Source organism: Microcaecilia unicolor, chromosome 5, assembly GCF_901765095.1.
Source record: "Microcaecilia unicolor chromosome 5, aMicUni1.1, whole genome shotgun sequence".
Lineage (NCBI taxonomy): Eukaryota > Metazoa > Chordata > Amphibia > Gymnophiona > Siphonopidae > Microcaecilia > Microcaecilia unicolor.
Genome location: NC_044035.1, coordinates 213,425,029 through 213,449,772, shown reverse-complemented (window position 1 = coordinate 213,449,772; position 24,744 = coordinate 213,425,029). Strand labels below are relative to the sequence as shown.

The 24,744-nt window shown below is 41.9% G+C and overlaps 1 protein-coding gene across 1 annotated transcript in view; it reads left to right on the top strand.

Annotated features, from left to right (window-relative positions):
• The window catches only part of FHOD1 (formin homology 2 domain containing 1), a 586,414-nt gene that overhangs the window by 531,243 nt on the left and 30,427 nt on the right, over positions 1 to 24,744 (top strand). The window contains exon 18 of the mRNA XM_030203753.1: positions 16,792 to 16,982. Within this exon, the coding sequence (XP_030059613.1) occupies positions 16,792 to 16,982 (191 nt within the window). The remainder of the gene's footprint in view (positions 1 to 16,791; positions 16,983 to 24,744) is intronic.

Below are 24,744 nucleotides of genomic sequence, written 5' to 3'. Positions count from 1 at the left end.
TTTTGGAGGTACATTGAAATTAGGACTTATATAGTAACATAGTAGATGACGGCAGAAACAGACCTGCACGGTCCATCCAGTCTGCCCAACAAGACAACTCACGTGTGCTACTTTTTGTGTATACCCTGCTTTGATTTGTACCTGTGCTCTTCAGGGCACAGACCGTCTAAGTCTGCCCAGCACTATCCCCGCCTTTCCAACCATCAGCCCTGCCTCCTAACCACCGGCTCTGGCACAGACCGTATAAGTCTGCCCAGCACTATCCCCGCTTCCCAACCACCAGCCCCGCCTACCACCACCGGCTCTGGCACAGACCGTATAAGTCTGCCCAGCACTATCCCTGCCTCCCAACCACCAGCCCCGCCTCCCCACTACCGGCTCTGGCACAGACCGCATAAGTCTCCCCAGCACTACCCCCGCTTCCCAACCACCAGCTCCGCCTCCCACCACCGGCTCTGGCACAGACCATATAAGTCTGCCCAGCACTATCCCCGCCTCCCAACCTCCAGCCCCGCCTCCCACTACCGGCTCTACTATCCAATCTCGGTTAAGCTCCTGAGGATCCATTCCTTCTGAACAGGATTCCTTTATGTTTATCCCACGCATGTTTGAATTCTGTTACCGTTTTCATCTCCACCACCTCCCGCGGGAGGGCATTCCAAGCAACCACCACTCTCTCCGTGAAGACTTACATTGAGCAATCCTAGTTTCAATATATGAGCCTTAGGAGTCCCTGTCTAGTAGATGCCCACATCATAGCAAAGGGACTCAGGAGGAAGTTGTTATTGTGGGCTTCTGTTAAGATGTTATTTTACCACTAACTTGTGCTATTTTAGCACAGGTCCCATTTTATGCCATGAGACCTAGTTACTAATAACCTGGGTTAACAGTAAAATAACCCTTTTTAATCGTAGCCACATTAATAAGTTCCCCCCTCTGTGACTGAATGAACCAGCCCAAGTAAAGGTACTAATAGATTGATTCAGTCACCTAAAGTACTCAAACACAACGCCACTTTATCAACATAGCTTAGCAGAGCTGCCAAGTTACCCAGCTCCAAGGGGGGAGGTTTAAGGCCAGTCCTGGCTTTCTGACAAGCCTGTTATGCATTGTACATCACTTCACCAAACAAATTCACTGTGAAATGATTTTTCTCAAAATGTATCATTTTTAACTAATTAAATTTTATTTTATTTTTTTTGTTACATTTGTACCCCGTGCTTTCCCACTCATGGCAAGCTCAATGCGGCTTACATGGGGCAATGGAGGGTTAAGTGACTTGCCCAGAGTCACAAGGAGCTGCCTGTGCCTGAAGTGGGAATAGAACTCAGTTCCTCAGTTCCCCAGGACCAAAGTCCACCACCCTAACCACTAGGCCACTCCTCCACTCAATAATCATTAATATAAATAATAAGAATATAAATGCCAATTCTAAAATACCATAACATGTCATGCCAAATAAATGAATACACGCTGTCCTTGTTTTATATTTTCATTTGTTCAGAGGATCTCTCTCTCTCTCTCTCTCTATTATGGTATTTTAGAATTGGTATTTATGTGCTTATTTATATTAATGATTGTTTATTTAATACTATTTATCAGTGTTAAATAACATGTTTTATTTGTTGTCAGTTACTGTAGACCTGATGCAGCCCTCACGTGGGTGAAACGTGGCCAGTGTCTAGCTTTCTTATAGACCTCACACGAATAAAGTATTTCATAAAGGACCTTTCTTTCCCTGTGTGTTCTGCTCCCTTCATACTGCTATTTTTGATCTTGTGGATCGCTTGCCCTGCTGTTTCCTTGAACAATCCGTCTTGTTCCACCATTCTCCCTCATGTTCCTCATCATATCCTATCCGAATTATAGAATATTTCAAGGGTCCTCCTCATCCCCTAATATGTTACATTTCTTTCCATGTTTTCTCCCAAAATCTCTTTGTCACTGGACAAGCAAAGGGCAATTCTATAACTAGGCACTTGAGATTAAGCACTCCTTTGCACACATATATGCATCAAAAAGTAGCACTTGTGTGCATGAGCACTATTCTTTGAGGGGAAGCGTAAGAGCTACGGCACATAAAACCAAATGGGGGGGGTGTACATATGTGCGGAGCATGGGAGTGTCTCCCAATTATATGTACAGCTTATAGAACGCTATCATTTACGTGCACTTGCTGCATTTAGGTGCTCTCCATATCTAAGGCTGATGTAACCGTGGGTGCCTAAATGTAAGACATGCCAATGGTGGGTTACAACAATATTTAATAACAAAATCTGGGCACCCAGATAATAGGTGCCACCCACGTGGCATCAAAATGTTTACAAAGAAATATCCTTTTATAGAATTGCCACCAGATTACCCTAGTGTCCTTATGACTGGTTGCTTGCTTTGTTATTTTGGTTACAATCCAAGCCTTAAGAGTAATTTCCTGACACCTATCAGGACCTTTTGATTGTGTTCAGTGTGCTTGGTACAGTTTCATAGTGGAGTCACAACCAGTGAGTACATCTTTTTTGTAGGACCTCAGGACCACCATCAACTCAACCAATAAAAGACTCCCTCTTATAGTAAAGAAACTCAAAATTCATTTTGGCATCTTGCTACATTAGTATTATTTATAGGGCTTCTAATTTTGTTTTAATTGATAAACACCAATAATACACCCCCAATGCAAAAAAATTAAGGGCCTCTTTTATGAAAATGCACTAGCGGTCCCCAGCAATGTTCCCTGTAAATGGAGCATTTGAGCAATTGGTCATACATTTTAGGAGCCTCGCTCACAAATTTTACATGGTTTCTCACAAAAATGTTTTTTTGTGCTATATACAGAAATGCATTGCTAATACTGGTGCTCAAAAATTAAGTACATAAGTAATGCTACACTGGGAAAAGACCAAGGGTCCATCGAGCCCAGCATCCTGTCCACGACAGCGGCCAATCCAGGCCAAGGGCACCTGGCGAGCTTCCCAAATGTACAAACATTCTATACATGTTATTCCTGGAATTGTGGCTTTTTCCCAAGTCCATTTAGTAGTGGTTTATGGACTTGTCCTTTAGGAAACCGTCTAACCCCTTTTTAAACTCTGCCAAGCTAACCGCCTTCACCACGTTCTCCGGCAACGAATTCCAGAGTTTAATTATGCGTTGGGTGAAGAAAATTTTTCTCCGATTTGTTTTAAATTTTTACTACACTATAGTTTCATCGCATGCCCCCTAGTTCTAGTATTTTTGGAAAGCATGAACAAACCCTTCACATCCACCTGTTCCACTCCACTCATTATTTTATATACCTTTATCATGTCTCCCCTCAGCCGATTTTTAAAACTTGTTACACGAAAAAAAATTTACAGACACCAGGCCACTCCTTAGAGGAAATATTGGTCCCCGTTGCGGTAATACTGACAAAGTCCATTTACTTTGAATGGGCTTCGTCAGCATTGCTGCACAGGAACAGCTAGCACAGCTTGGTAAAAGAGGCCATAAAATAGGTGTCTATTGGATAAACATTCTCACCTCTCTCCTGTCTTACCTTGTATCCTCCAGTCAGTTTTTGTGCCTTTTTTGACTCCTAAGTGACAAAAATGTACATACTTCATTACGCCAATTTAGGACAGTTACAGTTAACTCATTTATAGTCCGCTAATACCAATAACATAGTTCATAACGGATTACAACTAAGATACTAGAACAAAAAAAGTCTAGGATGTAACAAAATTAAGCCAAAATGATCATAAACATAGTTTTCCGATCAGCAATACTCTTACCAAACACTTCTTCACTGGGATAAACTGCAGCATATAACTTCCTTAACACATATTTATAAAACAGTCTTTAATCCCTTCTTTAAAATGCACCTTAGTTTAGATGGAAGGGTGTTCCAAAAAGTAGCTGCTTATATGCAAACATTTCTTCAAAATAATCTCCCAAAGGCTGAGAAAGGAAAATAAAGATCTATCTTCAGTGTTATATACTTTGATACACACTTTTGTGATACCTAGAATAGATTATGGTAATATGGTAAATGCTGGTTTATCTACAACTAATGTGAAATGTTTACAAACATTGCAGAATTCTGCTATATGACTACTTGGCAGAGCACACAAATTTGATCAAGTGACCCCTTTGTTCTTGCTCTGTCATTGGTTTCTAGTCGCCCCAATTGTTTAATGTGTTTATGAGCTATTTGGGTAGATATTTAGTCTTTAAATATATTTTCAATATTTATTAATTTTTTTATTACATTTATATTTTACATTATCCCAAACGAGTTTGAGTTCTATGTGGCTTACAATAAACAGTGTAGGATACATAACAAAGAATAATGCATAACAAAGTAATTTGTTGTAAGAATCCAGTTTTATAATACAATATCATAAACATACTGGGATAGCTATGAATATTTAACATTTAGAAAATCCTATTATGAATGAGAAATTGTACATGAAGCAAAGAGAAATTTAATGATAAATAGAGTAATAACCAACTCAGTTAATTAATTGAGATATGGTTGTTCTTTATGAGGGTTTGTTTGAATGGAAATGGAAATGGGACTTGAATAGGAACGATTTGAGGATTTTGTGGAATCTAGTATATTTTTTTATTTTGGGTGGTAAGGAGTTCCACCATTTGGGTCCTAGCTAATTATGCATTAATTAATTAATAATTAGGTAATTATGCATGCTGATGATATGTGTTCTGTGCCCTGTACAAAATTCTCTGGAAGCGAGGCTGAAGGAAAGGATAGTGAATTTCCTGGAATCCAATAGGTTACAAGATCCGAGACAACATGGTTTTACCAAAGGTAGATCATGTTAAATGAATCTGATTGAATTCTTTGACTGGTTGACCAGAGAACTGGATCGAGGAAGTGCTCTAGATATAATCTACTTAGATTTCAGCAAAGCCTTTGACACGGTTCCTCATAGGAGGCTCTTGAATAAACTTGACAGGCTGAAGTCAGGGGCGTAGCCAGCCTTCTGTGGGGGAGGAGCCCGGGGGGAGGGGGCACATTTTAGCCCTCCCCCCGGCGCCGCCCCCCCACCGCCGATATTGCCGCCCCCCCTCCCGCCGCGAACCCACCGCCGCTGCAGCCTACCTTTACTTTTGCTGGCGGGGGATCCCACTCCCCGCCAGCCGACGTCTTCTTCTCAGTCGCTTCCTGCTCTTCAATTTGTTTGCTGACGTCCTGCACGTTGTACAATTACGTGCAGGACGTCAGCAAACAAATTGAAGAGCAGGAAGGACTGAGAAGACGTCGGCTGGCGGGGAGTGGGATCCCCCGCCAGCAAAAGTAAAGGTAGGCGGCGGCGGGTTCGCCGGGAGGGGGGTCCTGGGGTGAATCTGCGGGGGCCCCGGCCCCCTCAGGCCCCACGTAGCTACGCCACTGGCTGAAGTTAGGACCCAAAATTGTGAACTGGATTAGGAACTGGCTAACAGACAGGTGGCAGAGGGTGGTGGTTAATGGAATTCACTCAGAGGAAGGAATGGTGAGCAGTGAACACCTAGTTATCTGGAAAGTTAAACACTAACCTCCCTCTTTGCAAAGCTGCACAGCATTACCGACATCCCATAAGTGAACGGGACTGTGTTTTCAGTACCGCAGCCCCAGCCACTAGCACAGCTTTGTAAACGGGGGTAAAATTTATTTTAAGCACATAAGAATAGAAGCACTAATTATCACCTGTTTATGTATGCTTTGCATTTCATTTTACTTTCCATCATTTTAATGAGTAAAGTAATGTGGTAGCCGTGTTAGTCACTCTTAAAGGCAATGAATAGAAATAAAACAAAACATAGAAAAGAAAATAAGATGATACCTTTTTTTTATTGGAGTAACTTAATAATTTTTTATTAGCTTTTGAAGGTAACCTTTCTGATCTGATAAAGAAGGGTTACCTTTGAAAGCTAATCAAGAAATGTATTGTTACTCCATTTAAAAAGGTATCTTATTTTCTTTTCTATGTTTTGTTTTATTTCTAATTATTACATCATTTTAATAAAACACTGAAAGTTTTAGAGAGAGGGTGTGCCGTTTAGAAAGGACTGATATTTGCTTACAGCCTAGGGCCAACAGCAAAGAACCGGGTGCTGAATTAGCTCAACAGGATATGGCAGTACAGGATAGGCCAAACCTGTTGCCTTAATATGCATTTCTCTGTATTTTACCAACCCTGGCAGAATCCCTTCAACCAATAGGACACAACAAAGCATGTCTTATGTAAGCATGTTCTTTGACATATTACGGAGGTTTTTAAAGGAAATATGTGTATGTAGAATGTAGATGGGCTTAATAACCCAGAGAAGAGAAGCATTGCATTTAATGAGCTAAAATGACTTAGATGGGATATTGTATTTCTACAAGAGGCACATCTCAGGATGCAAGATTCTTCCCTACTGAGTCGTAGAGATTATGCTGATGTTTTTGGCATAATTGGGAATTACAAAATGGGAGGGGTGGCCATTTTAAATAAAAGAAGTTTTTCCTTTATCAGTGAAGGTACTTAAAGGATCCCAAAGGGAGATGTTTAGCATTGAGTGGAGGAGTGGCCTAGTGGTTAGGGTGGTGGACTTTGGTCCTGGGGAACTGAGGAACTGAGTTCGATTCCCACTTCAGGCACAGGCAGCTCCTTGTGACTCTGGGCAAGTCATGTAACCCTCCATTGCCCCATGTAAGCCGCATTGAGTCTGCCATGAGTGGGAAAGCGTGGGGTACAAATGTAACAAATAAATAAAATTACAGGGGATATTGTAAGGGAAAGTTGTTTCACAGTCAACATTTATGCACCAAATACAGGCCATGCTAAGTTTTTTCAAGACTTGATAAGGAATATAATTTCTTTTGTACAAGGGGAGATAATAATGGATGGAGATTTTAATATTGCACTCGATGCAAGCTTGGACCATTCAAAGGAGGAAAGGTAGTATAATAAGCACCATAGGAAAGCATTGTTGGATTTGGCAAGAGGGTTTGAAGTAGTTGATATGTTCCCAAAAAAATTATACATTTTATTCTCATGCTAGCAGGACCTACACTTGGGTAGACCTGATATGGGCTTATAGGAATATGTGGGAAAATGTCAAGAATGCACATATTGAACTAATACAAATATCTGACCATGGCCCAGTTTGGGTGTCATTTTATGAGTTAGGAGGCTCAAACCATGGAGGCTTTTAGAGACTTAGAGGGGAATAATCGAACGGCGCCGGCGAAATACATGGCTGGCGATGTATTTTGGCGGCGCCGCAAACAGCTGGCCAGACCCGTATTTTCGAAAAAGATGGCCGGCCATCTTTGATTTTGATAATACGGTTCCGGCCAGCCAAATGCATTGGATTTAGCCGGGGTTTGAGATGCCGGCTTCATTTTTTAGCGATAATGGAAAGTTATGTCGGCCATCTCAAACCCCGGCCAAATTCAACACATTTGGCCGTGGGAGGAGCCAGCATTTTTAGTGCACTGGCCCCCTTGACATGCCAGGACACCAACCGGGCTCCCTAGGGGTCACTGCGGTGGACTTCAGAAAAGCTCCCACGTGCATAGCTCCCTTACTTGGGGAACTGAGCCCCCTAACCCCCCCCCCCCCCCCCCCAAACCCACTACCCACAAATGTACTGCACCCACTAAAACTGTTCCAGGGACCTGCATACAGCCTGTAGGACTTATTGCTGCTGTATAACTTTGGCACACCAGTTCACACCTGAAGACTAATCTCTCTGAAAAAGTCCTTTCTTGAAATAAGCACGTTTACTCACAGTTAACAGCAGATCAGAGGTTGTGCCCCACTGGCAAAGAGTCCCCTGGTACTAAGATGAGCAGTAGGTCAGAGCTGGCACAATGGTGTACAATGCCATTTCAGCACCATTCAAGGTAAGAACTAAGTTCTCTAACAGGAAAGGGAACTAAAACTGGCTTACAAAAATGGCCACTACCGCATGGACTACAACAGGAAACAAAACAGGGCACACTCTGACCCAGTTAGCAGGGGGGGGGAAAGCACCAGGGGAGTAGAGCCCAGTACCCTACACCCACCACAATGCATTGCTAATGTGACTCTGCAGGCACCTAACAGAAAAGGTGTCACACTCACCCAAGAGCCACATCGCAACCAGGGAAAGGCTGTCGGAGGATACAACACATTCTGCTGTCATGGAGGTGGGTACGGCATTTGAGGCTGGCAAAAAAGGTTTTTAGTTTTATTTTTTTAGTTTGGAAGGGGATTGGTGACCACTGGGGGAGTATGGGGAGGTCATCCCCCATTCCCTCCAGTGGTCATCTGGTCAGTTGGGGCACCTTTTTGAGGCTTGGTCGTGAAAATAAAAGGACCAAGTAAAGCTGGTGAAATACTGCTTAACGCCGCTTTTTTTTTCCCCATTATCGGCGAAAGCCGGCCATCTGGTAGCCATGCCCATGCCCGCCCATGTCCCACCTTCGCTTATCTACTGATACGCCCCCTTGAACTTTCACCGGCGAAGCGACGGGAAAGCGGCGATTCAGTCAAAAATGCCACTTTTGATTATACCGATTTCACCGCTTTTAAAAAATCGCCGGCCATCTCCCGATTTGTGTCAGAAGATGGCCGGCGATCACTTTTGATTATAAGCTGGCTAATGAGTCTCTTTTGAGGGATGAAAAATTGTGATGAGATTCACATTACAATACAGAACTATTTGACAATAAAGGAGACTGGGGAAGAATCTGAAGGTATTTTGTGGGATGCTGTTAAGGTGGTGATAAGAGAGATACTTATAAAGTAGGGGGACAGGTAGAGAGGGAGGATGCAACATTCTCTGCAGTTGCAGGAGTAACTTCTTACGATGGAGGCCTGCCACAAATTGCATCAAGATGCTAAATCCTTACTGGAACTACAACAGGTATGATCTGAACTTCAGTGGCTTTAGGTGGCTGAAGTAGACTTTAAATGGAGACAACTGATTTAAAAAAAAAAAATTCAAATTTGATAACAGGTCAGGGAGAGAAATGTTCACTTCAAAATATTCAAGGCAGAAGTGATGTTCTGTACTATACTGATGCTGACATACTAGTTCAGTTTTTAACATTTTATCTAAAGGTATACCAATTAAACTGTCCAGATTCATCAGGTGCAATAGAACAGTTTGTGGATACAATTTCTCTCCTTCAGCTCTCTGATGAAGATTGAGAAGAGTTGGTGGATCCTAATGCCCAGGAGGAGATTGCTCGGGTGATCAAAAATCTAAAAGGTGGAAAACTTCTGGGCTTATGCTGGGAGGTGGAGACGTGTTGCAGAGAGTTGGAAACAGTTTAATGCAGGGGGAATCCCTGCCTCCATCAGTAAGAGAGGCAGCCATATCAATATTGTTGAAACCAGGAAAGGACTCCTCCATATTTGGCTCCTTCAGTCCAATGTCATTATTAAATATAGATGTTAAAATTATAGCTAAAATATTTGCTGAGCGTCTGGCCAGTGGTCTACCAGAGCTTATTCATGGATCAATCTGAGATTATTTCTAAGAGACAGGTTGGAGCCAATATCAGACTAACTCTACATTTGATGTGGGAGACCCAACTTCCTTCAGAGAAAGTGGTATTCTTGGCTACTGATGCTGAAAAAGCATTTGATATGAAAGCTGGCTATTCCTGTGGGCAGTTTTTAAGAAGATTTGGGTTTGGGGATAATTATTCTTGGATTTACACCCTCTATGCTAACCCCCCAGCTTGTATTCAGTTTCATGGTGGATATACGGATCCTTTCAGAGAGGTGCTATGCAGGGGTGTTCCTTCTCCACCCCCTCCTGTTTGTGTTATCAAACCACTAACAGAGCACATAAGATGTAATCCTGATATCAGGGACATGCATAGCAGGGAAGTGGAACATAAAACTTGCTTGGTTCGCTGATGATATTTTGATGTGTATTAATCACCCTGGGTTGACTCTTCTAGTTGTTGTGGCAAAACTTCAAAATTATGGGAGTGTGCCTGGTTTTAAAGTTAACCTAGATAAAACAGATTTTAGGGGTTACTACAACAGCGGAGGAAGAAGAGGTTTTGCAGCATTCCTTCCACTTTTGAGTTGTGAAGGTCCTATTCGATACTTGGGAGTCCATTTGCCTCGAGATCTTTCAGTGTTATATCACTATAATTATGACAACATTTTCTGCTAGGTGCAATCTGATCTAGGGCGGTGGAGGGGCTATTGGTTGTCATGGTAGGTACGTATTCTCCCACACTTGTTTTCTTTTTTTATTTTAGACTCTCCCAGTGATTGTTCCTATTGTAGTACTTGCAGGGGTTTCAAAAGCATTTACTTATTTTATTTGGGGTGGGAAGTCCCCCAAAATCTCCCGAATGATGTTGTGGAGGAGTTGGGGTTTGGGTGGGAGAGCAGTACACAATATCACTTGGTATTACTGGGCGGCACAGTTCAGACAGATACTTGATTGAGAAATCAAGCCAAATAGACATGCTAAAAAATAAAACAGCATTATCACCCTGCATTTGATTTAAACCATTATTATGGATAGCTACAAGTTCTAAACTTAAACTAAAAGCTTTTTCTTAATCCATTCATGTGTAACCTATTGGGATAGGGTTTGAAGAAAGATGGGAGGAAATTGAAGGGTTTCTACATTAGCACTGATAAGGTTTGAACCCATGTTTGAAGCAGGAAGGATAAAGGGGACTTTTGTAAAATGGGAAGGTTTGGTATTAACGAGGTTTCAACCACTTGTTGGATTGTGGGGAAATGTTGACCTTCAGTGATTTAAAAGAGCAATATGATGCGCCCCCAGGCGATTTTCTTTCTTATTTGCAGTTTCATCATTATATGGGTTCCCGGGGCTGACTCTGGGAAGACCCCAGAGGATAAGGAAAGTTTGGAGAGCTTATGGTTAGCCCTAGGATGATTAAGGGGACCCATTTCCCTCTTGTATAAATATTTCTGGGGATTTGATTTAAGTTTATGCTCAAGTGGGCAACTGATTTAGGGGGAATGGGAGGCTATTTTCGCTGAAATGAAGGCTTCCTTTTGTGTTCTTGTTTAAGAAAATGCATATAAGGTACTATACCCAGGTTTTGTTGAAGGCCACATTTCTGGGAACTATTGAGGTCTGCTGGAGATTTGGGGTGCCATAGGTACCTTCTTACATGTTTGGTGGAATTGTTAAATCTGCGGGTTTTGAGGCGATTTGGTTCAGAGACTGTTGTAAACACTGGGAGTTGATTTTTCTTCTGAACTGACATTTTGATTACTCAGCCTTTGTAATAGACAAGGCCAGCAATGGCAACACTGTACCAAATGATTGGGATTAGCAGCTGCCAAATGTGAAATTGTGGCGCACTGGAAAAGATCTAAAGGATCTTGGCAGACAAGGAGAAACTTACAGATCAACATAAAGGATGTTTGGATAGAACTTATGATGACTAGGATGAAATACAGAACTTGTTGAGCTAGGGTGGGCTTCTGGGAAGGGGGAGAGGTTGTAGTTGGTTCACTGAGAGACGGGTGCTGAAGAAACAGTACGCGTCCACAAGTGTGGGATTTTAATGCAGTAGGGTAGCATGTAGTTTGGTGGGAGGAGGTTCTAAGGGTGGGCGGAGTGGAATAAAGAGGGGACTTTTGCATCTATAACTGTAAGGTCATTTTGACGGTTTGTATAATGTTCTCTCAATTAATTTAATAAAACATTTATTGAAACAAAAAAAATTAGGCTTATCACGCAGGAATGTCTCACATTAAAATGTGCTAAGCCCATTTCTTAATGCCTTTTAGTAAAAGAGACCCCCCCCCCTTTTTTAACCCTTGATGTCTCTTTAAAATATTGTGGCCCAGGATAGGGGCAGGGCATGTCACCATGCTGCACAACAGGGAAGCCCTTACCCACTCCATTCCCACCACTACAGTGGAATGCCTTCCTACAGCTAGAGGAAGGTAATTTTCACATAAGTCAATGTACCCAGGCAAATGGCATTACATTATTTTGGTTAAGTGGCCTGTTGTAGAACATTATATATAAATGAACATTAATGTTATGTAACTTTTTTAAGCTTCATTATCTAATGTAGAATCAAGACTAGAGGCATAAAACACTGAAGTCAACAGAGACGTTAAAACCTCACTTTAATGGAAATGTTATTGTATAATATTCTTTATTTTTGTCATTACAGGCTGAGGGGTTTGAACTCACTTACCTACAGAAGGTATCTGAGGTGAAAGACACGGTCCACAGACAGTCTCTGTTGTATCATCTATGCAATATCGTGGTTGATAAATTTCCAGATACATCCGATATTTATTCTGAGATTGCATCCATCACACGATCCACTAAAGTAAGATAATATATTTACAATTTCCAGATGCCTTTGAGAAAATATGGTGCTCATTTTCAAAGCAGATGGAGGTCTTAAAATGCCTAAAAAAGTGCTAATAAAATCCAAATCCTGATTTTGAAAAGTCAGAATTTGGATGTTTCACACTGCAGTTCATCCAAATAGAAAGTGGGCGTGCTTTGGGACTAGGGAGAGCCCAAAAATAGGACGTCCAACAAGGATTTTCGAATGGGAATAAACGTCCATGTCTTAAAAGGGCATTTTTATCTAGAACTGTTTGTCATGTCCAACTTACAAAAAGGTGCTCTGATTGAACAGATGACCACTGGAGGGATTAAGGCATGACCCCTCATTCAATCAGATGAGCTTTGTTTTTTTTGTCCAAACTTGTTCTCTCTATAGGTTATTTTGCAGTCCTGTATCTGTTGTCCTTCCATTGTTCCTTCTGAAGACGCTGTAACTTATACATAGTGCTGCTGTTCATATTGTTACTGGTTGTCATTACTGAGAACATATTACTTCTGTACTCTGTGGTCTAAAATTTAAAGCAATTGTGTTTTTTGTTAAGGCATTGAGATTGGTTGCACCGTATTCTTTTAAATCCATTTTGATTGCTGTAGGCCTATTCCTTCATTCTTTAGAGAGGTGTGGTAGCCGTGTTGGTCCACTTTTAAAGGTAATCAATAGAAATCAATAGATTTTCCGATCTGACGAAGAAGGGCAACCATCGAAAACTAATCAAGAAATGTATTAAGTTATGTCCAATAAAAAAGGTGACATCTTATTTTCTTTTCCATGTTTTATTTTGTTTGATTTCTATTCATTCTTTAGAAAAGGCCATACTCTCTGTCCTTTCTCCAAAATTGTTGTATTTAGCTGAGACATGAGCCAGAGCCTTTTTGGTAGTAGGATCAGAACTTTTGAATGCATTACTGTATAAGATTCATTAAAAAAAATATTGGGTTCAAAAAAAAAAGTAATAGTAACATAGTAGTAAATGGCAGCAGACGGTCCATCCAGTCTGCCCAACAAGATGGCCAGAGCTGCATGTGCAACTCCGAACAGATTACATTTCTTCATGATTCAACAATGATGTCACAAACAGGGCAGTTGGCAATTTGCCACGAGGCCTACCACATATGGGCAGCTATATATGATGAACACAATACCACATACCAGCTAAGTTTTCATAACAACATGTCAATAGTTCAAAGAGTGGTATTGTTATTATGGTCACAGCATAGTAACATTCATTATCAATATATGATTAAACCAACAATCCAACAAAATTGCTAACTGTAACATTTTACTTGCTAATTTCAACTGTAAGATGTCTACTCCTCCCCCATTGAGATATATAGCACCCAAACTCATGTGAGGATGGGGGGGTTATGTATATTCAGGTGATATGAAATACATATACCTAATCATGATCTCTTTGCCATTTTCGATACATAGACCATGGATACTTTCCGACTGGTAGAGTTGTCATCAAAGCCCACTCAAGCTCATCTCAAAGTTTTGGTGCTCTTTTTACATAATTGCTAATCATTTTATTGATTTTATTTGCTAGATTTTGAGATTTTATATTTTTATGTGTTTTTATAGTTGTTTGTCATTTGGATACTTTGTATTTTATGTAATTGATATTCACTTAGTGCAAGGCATTCCACTTGCAGACTATAAGTACATTAAATAAATATATAAAATTATAATGACAGCATTTTCTGACTTCTAACCTGCTGAGTTTTCTGTTTAAATCAGGTGAATGAATACAAAAGTTTTTGTTAGGGTGATTGTTTACAACAGTCATAATTCAATGTGTGAATAGTACATTTGGAGCTTTGAAAATTGACACTGCTGCTCACAAATTTCAAACTTACACGTATTTAACTAGTTTTCTTTCTATGAGAATAAATCATGACAGTTGTCTGGACTAGGGCCCAGATGATCAAAAGCAAACGCGGGCGCTAGAAGCCATTAGTGCCAAGCGAGCACCTCATGATCAGTGGTCAGTTTGCCAAACAAGGGCGCTACTCCTGCTGCAAACCCTATGCCAACCCAGACCTGTCAAACCTAACCTGCATCCCCAAGCACTAAAAAGACCTGGTGGTCCAATGGGACTGCTACCCCCCCCCCAAACAGAGCAGACCCCCCCTGGCTTGGCCTGATGACCCCCCCAGCAGACCTCCCTGGTGGTCTAGTGCCCCACCTTACCCAATCTGACCCCTCCCACCCCCGACAGAAGAAAGGTCTGGAGGTTTGGTGGATCTCCAGCCGCAACCTTGTAGTCTAGCGCCCCCCTTACCTGACCCAGCCCCTCCCTGTAACTTCAAATGATGAGGAGGAAGTAGCACTCTTTCCTTCTTCCAGCACCACCTCCAAAATGGCGTCACCTTGCCCAGCGCATCTTAGTATGTGCTGGGCAGGGCTTCCTTACCATATGGGGGATGGGGGGGTTGGGTAAGGGGGGAGCTAGACCACCAGGGAGGTGTCCTCTGTGGGGGGGGGGGGGCAGGGGGATCGGTCTGTCTTCCAGTGGTGGGGGTCTTCAGGTCGGGTCTGGCTGGGCCAGGGGGTCTGGAGGTCTACAGGATCTCCAGCCCCTTGGAAAGTTTGACAGGTCCGGGCTGCTTTTTGTGGGTTTTATTTAACTGCCTGGACCTGTCACACAACTTCTCCGGTAGGATTGTGCCTTCGATGCATGCCCAGACACAATCCTCTCGCAGAAGTATCCTATGATCAGAGCTAATAGCATGTCTGAATTTGCATGCTATTAGCTCAGATCATAGGGGTGTTAATGCCCCACACAATTCCAGTGCTAAAAATTTGGAGCGCTGTTTGGAACATTATCTGCACCTAGGATAGGCTCAGGAGTCACCTAAGGAAGTGTGTCTTCTCATACATAGAACAACCTTCTAATTGAGGTAAAGGGAACAAAAAATGGAATTGGAATCAGTCATAAATAGAGAACTGTGGTGAGAAATCAAGGATAGAGCTAGAGATTCAATTTCATTTCCAAATGTATATACCACTTTTCCAATCATAGATTAATCAACGTCTGCAGTCTGTAATATAACAGTAGGCATGGAGAATGGACAGACTAGATGAGCTTGGTGGTCTTCCTCTGCCATTATATTTTATGAGTTTGATATTTGAGGGGTTTGGGTTCCTTACTTTGAAAGTCAGGCTCTTTTAGGGCTGAGGAGACCCTAAATTTATGCTCCTAGTGTCACTAGGCCACCAAATTTAGGATTCTAAAAAGTAGTTGGCAACAAGTGCAGATTTATTTTTATTTATTTTCCTTACATTTGTACCCCGCGCTTTCCCACTCATAGCAGGTTCAATGCGGCTTACATATTATATACAGGTACTTATTTGTACCCAGAGTCACAAGGAGCTGCCTGTGCCTGCAGTGGGAATCGAACTCAGTTCCCCCGGTCCAAAGTCCACCTCTCTAACCACTAGGCCACTCCTCCACTGGTGGGAGAGCCTAAATCTAGGCAAATGAACAATAGGATTAAGTTTAAATGCATAGCTTTTAGGCTATTAAACTTAGATGAATTTTCATCTGAAAACTTAAGTTCCTACCTTTGGTTGGAAATAGGGGACAAATGCAGACACCTAACTTAGGTTCCTAAATTTAGGAGTTCAGCTTTTTCTGAATATTGGGATCTAAGCAGGGCTTTTTTTCAGCTGGTACACACCAATATAGAGGGGGTACCTTTTTTTTTTCCTGCCTTCCAAAAGTGTCATATCCACCCTATTTCATTTCTCACTCAAAATCTCCCATCTTGTTTTTTTTTCCCCCCACTGGTGCATCAGCCAGTCTCAAAGCTTTGACCCTCAGATTCAGAGACAGCTGCCTTCCAGGTAGAGCCGTTCCGGGCCCACATGACTGCATGCACCGTACTGGTGGAAAAAATTCCCTGGGTACCTCACTCCCTATGGTTGGCTCTGCATGAGTGCTGACACCTTTTTTTACTTGGAAAAAAAAAAGCACTGGCTCTGTTTCTAGTCATCAAATCAAGTTGAACATAGCATACAAAATATAAATGTGGTGGCATAATTTCTGCCCAAACAGCTTTTGAAGTGCAGAGGTTCTACAAGGAGGAAAGGGCCCTCTTTAGCTGGTCCTAGATCTTTTGAGTTGGACTTCCCGGCACCCCCAATTTTGGGGGCTCTTTCACAGTTGTTGCCTGGGAGCTTCTAATTTGAACTTCTGCCACTGTTCAAATTATATGAACCCTACCCCATTCAGAAAATGTTTGAATCTACCATTCATGGGAGCCAACTTTCCAAAATGGCATTTAGCCCTCCCTTGACACAGACATGGAGCTTGCCTAGTATTGTAGGTGCTCAAGCACCCACAGCAGCCATAGGGTTGACTCCTATGCCACCATTCAGCACTTGTTGTGGGTAACCTAGAACAGACCATTTTTCAGCTCAACTAATAGGGGTTCTCTCTCTCTCTATTTTCTCAGGTGGATTTTGATCAGTTAGCTGACAGCTTGGTGCAGTTGGAAAAAAGGTGTAAAATATCATGGGAAAACCTAAAGGTGATAGCAAAACATGAGAACAAACCCAACTTAAAGAAAAGAATGACTGACTTTTTAAAAAGCAGCACAGAAAAAATAATTATTTTGAAAATCATACACAGACGAATTCTTAACAGGTAAGTTCACATGTGCCGTATGTATTCCATTACACAGGTTTGCAGTCATTGTATCGTAAAGAGAATTTTAGATTGGAAGTGAGAGCATGAATTTATAGTTAGATGCCTGGTTGGGTAGATAACTTTGGGGTCCTCGTACTAAGCTGCTGCAAAAAGTGGCCTGTGGTAATGTGGGCGTGTTTTTGACACATGCTGGCCAGTTTTCACCACCACTTGGGGGAAAAAGGGCTTTTATTTCAATGGGCTGGGAAAAGGACCTGCAGTAAAATTGATTGAAACCAGAGTGCGCCTGTTTATGGCCTGAACCCTTAACGCCACCTATTGATTTAGCGGTAAGTGCTCACACACTATACGTATGGTGACTGGTCGGCATGTGCCAGCTGTCGATTAATGCTGGAAGCGCCGCGCATGGTAGGAAATTTTAAAAAATAATTTGTCACGGCGGTATGGGTGTTCCAAATCTGAAATTACTGCCAGGAGGGCGCGCTAATCTGGTAGTAGTCTCGTTTTGGCGCATGCTACATGCACATAAAGCCTACCGCACCTTTGTAAAAGGGCCCCTTTCTTAGGTGGTTGGAAGGAGAGCAAAGTAAAGAGTTACACGGGGACAAAAATTTCACCCATCTCCAATGGAATGTAACCTATACCCACTAAGATCCATTCTATCTCCACCCATTCCCAAATTTATCTCCTCCATCCCCACCCGTAACCACAGGAGTTGATGCTATTATTTACTTGCTTACAGCCCTCTGGCTTTTTGGATGGTATTCACTGTTCAACCAATGAGTGTTCCAAGCCTCAGTCTGGTGTTTCCAGCTGCCTCTCAGGGCATTCCAAGTCTCATTCTGGAGTCACCAGAGATTTTGACTACACTCCCATGGAAATCCCACAGCAACTTCTTCCATCCCTGCGGGAATCCCGTGGAACTTCTTCCATCCCTGCGGGATTCCTGTAATACCCATGCAGCTCTCTAGAGCAGAGTACCTTGCTGTGTAGATGGCTTGAAGTAGGAAATGCCTGTGTGGGGCAACTGTGAAATTCTCTTTTAAAGTTCATGTGTTTAAGGTTTTAGGATCCCAGGGCCCTACACTTACTGCAGTGTTCTGTGCCAGGATAGAAAGGCATCATGTGATACAGCAAGGTCAGTAATCTGATCATGCCTGTTGCCAAGAGCACTACTGTTGTTAGAAAACAGAACTGGAAAACATCATTGAAGATACAGGGACCACTCACTTTTAGCTGTTCAGGGAGACGCTCCCGCATGAGCTTGCTGCAACGTTCCGACCTCCCAATTCCAAGAAGGTGTCTCTCTCCTTCCATTTTGGCTGCTCCACTGAAGTCAGGGACTGCTCACTTTTATCTGTTCTGAGGGGCAGGGCCAGTCTTAGGGGCAACTGCACAGGGTCTCATGTTCACAGGGGCCCCGTGGCCGGTCGCATCCCCGTTGCATTGCGATCAAACTCTGCCTCACCCCAGCCCACTCCCGCTGCATTTTTCTGCCATCTGATTCTGTGTGCATATATCTTAAGTACCGTGTGGCTGTCACCAGGTTTACCAGCCCGCCAGCAGCCTCGCCACCTCACCCCACTCCCACTGCCAAAATTTCTGCTGCACTGCCTGCGCACATCTCTTCTCTGCCAGCGAGGTGTTGCTTAAATTTAATAATTCATAGTGCTGTGTATTTACAAATCAGTGTCATGCACCAAGCAGCTGCAGCACATGTGTCTGTCTTCCTGATGACGCCCACCTGGTTCGCTGATGCCGGAACTTCTGTCTGCCACATGGCCCACCCCCTTCTGATGTAACTTTCTTCCTCAAGGGCAGGCCGTGGCAGAAGGAAGTTCCAGGCAGCATCACTTCAGCAGAACAGACCTGAGAGAACACAGAAGAGTAATTACTAACATGGGGGGTGGGGAGGAGGGTTAGAAAAACACACATAATCAAAGTCTCAATGCTAAGTATGAAAGTATCATCCTATCATCCTTAATTTTGGGGGCACTGAGTTCAGAAAGAGTTTCCGAAATTTGTATAAAGTGTTTGATCTTTTCTTCTAGTCTACTAACTGACTCCCAATCACTTTTAATCATGAACCCCTGCCTCTACTACTACTTATCATTTCTATAGAGCTACTAGACTTACACAGTGCTGTACACTTGAACATGAAGAGGCAGTCCCTGCTGGAAAGAGCTTACAATCTAATTAGGACAGACAAACAGGACAAACAAGAGATAAGGGAATATTAAAGTGAGGATGATAAAATAAGGGTTCTGAACAAGCGATTAAGGGTTAGGAGTTAAAAGCAGCAACAAAAAGATGGGCTTTTAGCTTAGATTTGAAGACGGCCACAGATGGAGCCTCAACAGCAACCACACAGAAATGAAGGGGGTCAGTCATGCAGAGGGATCTTCTTTGATTTATTGGCTCAGTCTTCAAATCCCAAGATCACTGGAGTGGAACTGGAATGGTGCAGAGGCATGAAACTCATTTGAATAATGCATTTGTAAAAATCTAGGTAATGTAGGTATTTTCTTAATGTTTTCTCAAACATACTTTATTGGAAAAATGGTGAAAGCATAAGCATGCATGAATATATGCAAATCTTGTGATTCTCCAATTATGTGGCAGAAGCTATATGGGTGGGATTCAGGTTTACCATTTACCATGCAGTAGACAGATAGATTTCCTGTTCTGTTGTTGTTTCTATTACGGCTGTGAGATAGATGTTTTTGCAATGAAAATAAACATCCAAAGGTGAATAGCCATTTTTCGAACTGAAATGTACAATGTTGAGCATCAAAAAAAAAAACAGGGACATGAACATATGTCTGGCATGTACAGCAGTATCAACCGCCAGTCTGAGCTGCCTGTATTATACCTTCAAAGTTCCTCATACCTGGCACAATCACTTACTGTCCAACCCACCCCTTTCTGATGTTTACTTCCTTCTTCATCAAGGGCAGGCCGCAGCAGAGGGAAGTTCTAACATCAGTGGACCAGGCCTGAGAGTAAGTGCAGGTTAGTTGGCTCGGCTCTCGGTTCTTCTTACTGGGGCGCTTGCAGCACAGGTTGGTGATACTTGGCATTTGCAATGTCAGAAGAATGCACACCACTGACTCAGCTACCTACATTATACCTTCCAGGTTCCCCGCACCTGGCACAGTCACTTACTGTCCTGATGCCTGGTCCGGTGACACCATGGCCCACCCCCTTTTGATGTTTACTTCCTTCTTCATCAAGGGAAGAGCACAGCAGAGGGAAGTTCCAGTATCAGCGGACCAGGCCTGAGAGTAAGGTCAGGTTAGTTGGCTCGCCACTCGGTTCTCCATCTTACTGGGGCACTTGCAGCACAGGTTGGTGATAGTTGGCATTTGGCAATGTCAAAAGAATGCATCTTGGTGATTAACGCCTTTCCTTTGTTTGCATGTCTTTCTGGGTTTTCTTTCTCCTTCCTTATGCCTGGAATTTAGCTTTAGTTTTTTTGTATGTTTCAATTATTTTATTGACACCTCAAAATATGGAACATCACAATAATGTAATTAATACAGATCGCATGAAACTTACAGTATTTAACCATTCAACGTAAAACAGTATCAAACTTTTATTGGTAATCTCCCTTCCCTTCCCTTCCCCCCCCCCCCCCCCCCCCCCCCCCCCCAATGGTTCCACAGTTACAGGAGTATGTTGAGTGTTTTCAGGATGGGCAGAGGCATGAGTCCAATTTCATCTTTTTTGGTATCTGGAAAACCACCCTTCTGCTCGGTATCCAGTGTCTGACAGAAGAGGCGTCCCCTTGTCTCAGAGATATCAGCTCATGTCCAAGGCTCTCTACCACCTTGTTGGTACTCCAAATCTAAGTCTCCACCATAATACGTTAATCCCCACACCCTCTAACCCCCTCCCCCCACCTACCTCCACCTCCCCAGCAAGCAATTGTGTTCCTATCTCAATCTTCAGCTCTAGGCAGCCTTCACTTCCCCCCCACTCCCTTCGACTTTATCAGGCATTGATAAGCAGACATTTAGCTTTACTTTATATTCTTGATTTGCTTTTGCATTTTTTTTTTAGAACTTTTTTCTGCTCTTACTTAAAATCCATTGGTGTGGCAATTATTTTAAATCTACTGAAGTAGTTATTTTTTTTAGAGAACACCACTTAAAATTAATTAAATGATGTTCTCTGCAATGTTCAACTGTTCTTATTTTAAATTCATTGTTGTGGTAATTATTTAGAGGATAATACTTTGTAAAGTTCCTGAAGGTGATTTCTCCATTGGTTAATACGATTTCAGAGTTATTACTTTTTTTTTTTAATTTTCAGCCACAATTCATTAAAATGAGTGAAACAAAACGAGCTTGAGATGCTGGCAGGAAATACCTGAGTGGATTTATGAAAAAAAATAAAATAAAAAAGACTGCCGAAGAAAAGCAAAAAGGTACTCTCTAAAGAACAAACCTTAAAGAAACTCCAAACCGCTGAAAACACAGCAGCAAGGCTTATATTTGGAAAAACACGATTTGAAAGTGCCCCCTCCGCAAAAAACTACACTGGCTCCCAATCAAAGAATGCATTACTTTCAAAATCTGCACCCTGGTCCACAAAATTATCTATGGTGAAGCCCTGGAATACATGACAGACCTAATCGACCTACCAACTAGAAACATATCAGAATCAACACGATCATATCTTAATCTACACTACCCAAGCTGCAAAGGACTTAAATACAAATCAACTTATGCATCCAGCTTTTCCTACATAAGCACACAACTGTGGAAAGCACTACCAAAAGCCTTGAAAATGACATACGACCACCTAAACTTCCGGAAATCACTAAAAATCAACCTGTTCAAAAAGGCAGACCCCACCGATCCTACTCAAATGCCTGATCCCTGCAACACAACAAAACCAAAGTACATAATGGACAAAACTCAACCCTTCTGATGCACGATTCCCTAATGTGGCTATGCCACATGATTTCTATCTTACCATAACACCACTTTGTATTTGTTTTCACCGGAGTCTGCAAACGCCCTCCGGTACTATGTAAGCCACATTGAGCCTACAAATATGTGGGAAAATGTGGGATACAAATGTAACAAATAAGTATTTCAGAAGAGCCAATTAGAGACATGTGAAGTGGCAGGTCAAGGTTATGAAAATGTTGGTAGTAGAGAAGATGTTTTGCCAGAGCTGACAGAAAGAAACAAAAAAACCCAAGAAACAAATGATGAGACAGAAATACCTCAGTCTGATGCAACTACTAGTCAAAGCAGAGAGACCAATGAAAACCATGACATGAAGGATCCAGAAGATTGTCCAGAACAAGAGCACTTCCAGGAAAGTGAAAGTTTGAACATTTCAGTGGCAGAAGATTATGAAAACCTTAAAAGCCTTGAAAGTCTGCTAACCATATCAGATGATCCAGCCACCTGTCTAGAAAGAATTGACTGTCATCTGAAGGACTGTTTAGTGAAAAAAGGACCACCTAAAATTCTTTTGGAAGAATTTCCATGCAATGAAAATGGAAGATATTTCTCACAAGTCCATTGCAAAAGAAAGCTTCCAAATGGTGAAATCATTCATCACCCCTGGGTGATATACTCTGTGTCAGCAAACAAGATATTTTTGTTTTTATTATCGCATTTATGGAAATGATGTGAAAAGTGCCTTGTCTAGTACTGAATTGAACCAGTGGTCCCATATGAATACAAGATTGGCAGAACATGATAAATCAAAAGGACATTTAGTGGCATTCCTAAATTGCACTGAACTTCAGAGACAGCTCACTGCTGAAGAAACTATTGACAAGGTGTACTGCTATGGATTTGCAGCCTGTCTCACTAACACAGACTTCTCAATAATTACCGTGGATTCTTTTGGATTCGTATTAGGTAAATGAGACCTTTATTAAAGGTGCCAAAATCTACAATGATTAAGATATATATATATATATATATATATATATATAATGATTAAATCATCTAACTAAAAGAAAGCTATAAGACAGATATATACATATTATACGTACAACATCACTGGTCAGGAATTTCAGGGCCTTATCTCATCAGCCGGGAGGCCCGTTGCAGCGAAAGCCCGAAGTCTCCTTATGACCAGGAACAAGTCCTCTGCGCGATACGTCTACCCACAGATGAGCCTCAAAACTCTGCCACAACAAGCCCCCCTTTTTATAAGGCTTAGAACTCATATTCAGAGCTAAGGAAAATTACAGAATGCTTCTCTGTTTAGGTAAACAAGCCATACTGTGGGAACGTGGTCACATGTTTTCCAAGTCCAGGTTGCCAGGCTGAACTCCGAAAACAAGCACCATCCTCCTCTTCACATACCAAATTAATTAGAGCTGTGTCTTATCTTCTGCATTTCAACTTATTTTCGCACAAAGTTAAACAATCATTTTTAAACAGAATTATTTCTAATCAACAATACAGACCCCAAGTGCACTGGTCGGTCAAGACAGAGTTGAAAAACAATCTTTAAAATTCACTTTTATTACACAAGGTTCAACAGAAACTGATGAATAAAGAGAAAAGGCAATGGCATCAAGTTATGGAAAGACTAGTAGCTCTAGTTAAGTTTTTATCAGAGTGTAATTTGGCATTTCCTGGCTTTGTTGAACAGTTAGGAAGTTCACACAATGGCAACTTTCTGGGATTTATAGAATTGTTGGGAAAATTTGACCCAGTAATTCAAGCGCATCTTGGAAGAATTTCCTGTTGATTCATTTTGGCTTTTTAAAAACATGTAAACCAATTACAAAAATATGCTGCAAAATTGGAAATTTGCTAAGTGATGTCAAACTCAATCAGGAAAATGATCATGTCAATTCAGTAATTCAGTACAGTTTACAGATTTAGATGGCCGTATGTTGGTCGAGGAAATGGAAGCACCAAAGCCAATTCTTCCTTCATCTTTTGGAAAGCCATTGAAAATATTGTAATTCCTTGCAGTACTCATATTTTTGACTATTCCAGTCAGTGTCATCAGGGGAAAGGAGCTTTTCCAAATTAAAACTGATTAAATCTTATCAAAGGTCAAACATGCTCCAAGATAGACTGAACAGCCCTGCTATATTATCCATAGAAACTGAAGAAGCTAAAAAGTTAAAGTTCAACAAAATTTTGAGAGACTTTGCAGAAGAGAGCAAGAAAGATTACTTTATAAGTATTGTTTTGTTGTTTTAACATTTTTGTATGTCATCATAGTTTTTGGTATCATCGGCATTTCCAAGATGGTGCATCCAGGCTTTGTTTCAGCTGGTATTTCCTCTCACATTGGGGAAACAGAAGGGAGGACAACCCCTGTTAGACCTCTGAGCGGACGGTGGACTCTTCTTCTCAGGAGCAGTGCTCAGAGAGAGAATGGGACAGGAGCGGTGCTTGCTGGGATCTGGTGAATAAGGAGGAGAGCTGGAATGGTACCATGGACCAAAGATAATATAGAGCCCTGACCTGAGGCTCCTACCCTTGCAGCCACGGGCCTCAAGTTCTCCTAACCATGGAATAGATAGCCCTCTGGCTGAAGGCCAGCGAGAACCATCCCTGGTGGTCCTTTTTTCACTAGACACACTATTAGGTATATTTGTTTTTCAGTAAAAGTCCTTCGGATGTTGGTCAATTTACATGATATAATCAAAAAAATCCAATCAAGTAGTTGTATGGTATCAGCATTTGAGTAGGGGAAAAGTCTCAACTGCTGCAGCTTCTTGTCTTGATTTTAGGGTGGCACGCAGAAAAAGTCATCATCGACT